Source organism: Populus euphratica, unplaced genomic scaffold (assembly GCF_000495115.2).
Source record: "Populus euphratica unplaced genomic scaffold, PopEup_1.0 scaffold79.1, whole genome shotgun sequence".
Classification (NCBI taxonomy): Eukaryota; Viridiplantae; Streptophyta; class Magnoliopsida; order Malpighiales; family Salicaceae; genus Populus; species Populus euphratica.
The window spans coordinates 1-4284 of record NW_011499959.1 but is presented as its reverse complement, the minus strand read 5'-3'; the positions used below and the strand labels follow the sequence as shown (position 1 = coordinate 4284).

At 27.6% G+C, this 4284-nt stretch overlaps 1 protein-coding gene across 1 annotated transcript; it reads left to right on the top strand.

Moving 5' to 3' along the window:
- Positions 1–3216: 3216 nt before the first annotated feature.
- Positions 3217–4212, top strand: LOC105138521 (uncharacterized). The gene has a single exon (XM_011044623.1). It carries the CDS (start codon positions 3513–3515, stop codon positions 4056–4058), a length of 546 nt encoding a protein of 181 aa, XP_011042925.1. The 5' UTR covers positions 3217–3512; the 3' UTR covers positions 4059–4212.
- The last annotated feature ends 72 nt before the right edge of the window (positions 4213–4284 follow it).

Below are 4284 nucleotides of genomic sequence, written 5' to 3'. Positions count from 1 at the left end.
AATAATAAAAGAACCAAAAAAAAAAAAAAGCCACAATAATAAAAGATGAATATAATAATAAAAAAAATTAAATGTCAGGACATACCGTAATTATTGCTTACAGGGAGAGTGTGCCTCCCACAAGTCCATCACACACTTCTTTTTCTTTTTTCTAGGGCAAATACTATATATATATATATATATATATATATATTTGTCTAAATATAAAATTATCCATCATTTTATATGATAATCATTAAAAAAAACCATTTTAAAAGCATCAAATTACACTTAATACAAGTATTACAATTTTTTGTTCGTAAAAGTTTTCTATCTTTTCACCGTGAATTTGTAACGGGAAAACACATGCACGCTTGACGACACAAATGCATGTACATTTGCATCGAGTAAGACAAGGGTGCTCAAAAATTTTGTGGTCTCTGCGAGCTCTTACATTAGTTAAGCTTGTCGATGGGAGATGTTTAAGGAATTATTTAATATACGTATTTTATTCAAATTGAAAGTGCTTCAGAATTGTGATCTCAGTGTTCCCGTATATTATTATAAATAAAGCTGCTGGTGAAAACATTGTTTTCCACACCTCTTACCTATTGTCAATGTGAATTATAATACTAATTTATAATTTTTTTATTGATTTGTTTAATTTAATCCTGTATATTTTTTTATAGGAATTTAGATTAAATAATTTATTTTAATTTTTATTTATATAGTCATTACAGTATAAAAAAAATCCCAACATCAAGTTGGCATAAAAAAATATCCCAACATTATATATATTTTATGTTTTACAAAGATTAGTTAAATAAAAAAATAATTTTTTTTAAAAAATAGGTTATTAAACATTTTAGAATCAATAACTCGATTTGTGAATTTGATAAAATAACATTGTTTGCCTCTATTTGTGGATTTAGCGGTGTACTTTTTTTTAATATAATTAAACTTGATTATGCGATTATCTATTTTTTATCATATAGTTAAGAAAATATTATTTTAAAGCATATTATTAAATTTTATAAAGTCTGTGGGCCTGTTGACTAGTATGATGAGTTTAACTTTGTTTTTATAATTTTTTTTTTAATTTCATGCTTTGATAGTAGACTAATTAAAAATTAAGTTTCATAATTTGTCTCGTTTTGTTTTCTATGGGGTTATAAGATTCTTAATTGTTTTTTTAATATTGGTTTGATGCTCAATTTTGCAATCATTTATTTTTGTTATCATATAGTTAAATAAAAAATAGTTTAAAAAATATTATTATTAGTTAGGTAACCTGCGCTCCATTAAAGGGTAATATATTTTTATCTCTTATTAAAAAAATTATACATGCTAGTTTTTTTAATACATTTTTGCAGCTAAACAAATTGAGAATTGTATGCTAATAGATTTAAAAAAAAATCATTAACGCTAGCTAAAAATAAAACCAAAAAAATTAAAAAATAGATGTAGATCAAGATATTTAATCTTGCGAAACGAGATATTTATCTAGTTGTGTTTGCTAAATCTTGTTAATCAAAATAATTTATTATTCAAATCAAATAATAATAGAAGTGGATATACACATTAAATGTTTGAATAAAATAAAAAGAAAAAAGTACTATACAAGGTTGAATATATTAAAAAACATCTTAAATTTGAGTTTGTTTTTTAATAAAACTAATCTATACAAACGGTTAAATAGAAATAATATGTGAATTAGAAATCGCTTCCAAAATTAAACACTCACAAAATAATTTTAAAAAAACCTTTATCCAAAAAAGATTAAATAAGAAAATTTTAAAAAAAATCACATATAGTGATATTAATTGAAACATAAATTTAAAAATTATTTTAAAAAATACATATTAAAAAAAGGTATAAAAAAATTAAAAAAATAGTATTTATATTGTGACTTAACTTGTTAAACATGTGATTCAGATCATGGGTTAAAACAAGTTAAATAATTTTTTTCTCTTAAATCTATACTTAAGTTATATACAAGAGTAAAAAAAGAGCTAAAAATAACCTTCCTTTGAAAAAGGCTCTATAAAAAAAATAAAAAAGAGAATGAATATCAATCTAAATATAAATAAAAAAATATTTTAAAAAATTACAAAAGCATTGATTTAAAAAAAATAAGAATAAAAACAATTTTAAAAAATAAAAACAAGATCAAGTGTTGTTGGATTTGATAAGTCAAAGTGGATCGGTGCGTGTGAGCCCTTTTTTTCATGTTGTATATAATAATGCTTTGCCTGATTATTCTAGAATCCAATCATTGTGGCTAAAAAATTAGATTATATAGTTTTTTAATTTAATAACACTTAGAAAAAATCCAAGGAACCATAATAAACTTATTTATTGCATCTAAAAACCCAAAACAATCATTCTAAAACTTAAAATTAACCCAAAACAAAAAAAAATTCAAGTTCAAATATGTTTTCAAGCAATTTCAAGGTTAAAAACAACCTAATATGACATACTTTCATTAAATAAAATCATTTTATAAAAGATTAACGGCTTTGATGATCTAATTTTTTATTTTTTTATACTAGAATTTGGTGACCTTTCTTTTTTGCCTCTCAAACTAGAAATTAAAAAATAATAAAATAAATTTTTATATTAAATTAAAACTAATAAAATATTGAGATACTAAACATTTATAATTTCTAAAATATAAGGATCAAATGTTTTGTATTAGCTTTGAAACTATTACTTATTTATAATGTTTTTTCTAGTTTGATTTTCAATCTTTTTATTTTATTATTAGCCAATAGATTTTATTTAATTTCCTATGAATATGGCTTAAAAAGAATGTAATAGCACAAAAAAAAGTTTCAGAATTAAATAAAAAAATAAAAATAAAATTACATAATTAATCCACGCTAATATATAAAAGGATAAACAGTGCAATCTTCCAAAAGAGAAACCCAAGCCTTTTAGTTTTCCCCATAATATTACAGCTACTGTTAAAGACGCCCACCTGGCAATTAGGAGGAGGAGGAGTTAGAATAATCAAATAAGGACGAAGTGGCCATCTTTTCTATGAGTACTTCCTTTGTCATGATGGGGTTTCTTCAAGTCATATTCAAAATCTTGATGCTCCAAAGTGGCGTTGACAATTGTTATTTTCCATGGGGGAGTAAATACATGGGGGTGGGAGTATATGCCATGCCGTGCCTAGCCTATGCTATATAACAGTGCCGCCTCTCCTTCGCAGAGATTGTTCAAGTTTTTATGCCACCTCTCTCGACTTTCAAAACATATCTCGTGCGGGGTTTTCTGCCTGATGATCTTAATTTCCCATCCTTATCTTCACTGGGTGTTGGATTCTCTGAGAGTTAAAGATATTTTACAAGAGATAAGAACCCTTCCCACCCTTCTCTTTCACCTTCATAATCTCCATCTTCTAGCTTCTTTACCATCTTGTCGATAATCCTTCAGTCAACAGTTGCAAAGCTTAATTATAAAAGGGACTTAGGTCTGTTGATTTCTGTTTCTCGTTCTTTAGCTTTATTGGTCTTTCTGTAGAAAGAATGGATGCTGTGAAGGACACTAAATGGAAGAAAAGCCTGTTTATGAGGGCGTGGTATCGATCGCTCACTGCTGGCCGCGACAAATCGTCAAAGAATTCTCTCATCTCGTTCACAAAGAGCAAGTCATGGCACTGCACCAGAGTACCAAGTGATCAAGAAGATGGTATTAGTGCTAATAACAAGTCAAAAAAGAAAACTCAAGTAGCTCCAGACGGTTGCTTTTCAGTCTATGTAGGGGCTGAAAAACAAAGGTTTGCAGTCAAGGCAGAGTTTGCTAACCATCAACTGTTCAAAATGTTGCTAGAAGATGCTGAACTGGAATATGGACACAATAGTGAAGGTCCAATAATGCTTCCCTGTGATGTTGATTTTTTCTACAAAGTCTTGGCGGAGATGGAGAGCGAAGAAGTTGATGATATTATGAATAATCCTCCAAGTTGCAGCTCATTAGCCCTTTGCAGCCCTGCTCGTCGCTTCAATTCTAGAAAGGATGGTTATGGTGCATATAGGATTCTCAGTCCTTCAAGGATACTGAAGCTGACTTAGTTATCTATATATATATATAGCCATCGACATGATCAAAAAGTCCGTCCTTAATCTCTGGTTTTAAGCACAGATCGCTGGTTCTATTGACCTAGGAAGCTTGTTTATTTGTACTTGTGTTTATGATCAATATATATAGCAAAACGATTACTGTACAGTCTCCTCAGAATTCTGTACTGTTATTTACATAATAGAAAAACAACTCTATGGTTCTACAATTAATAGCCAT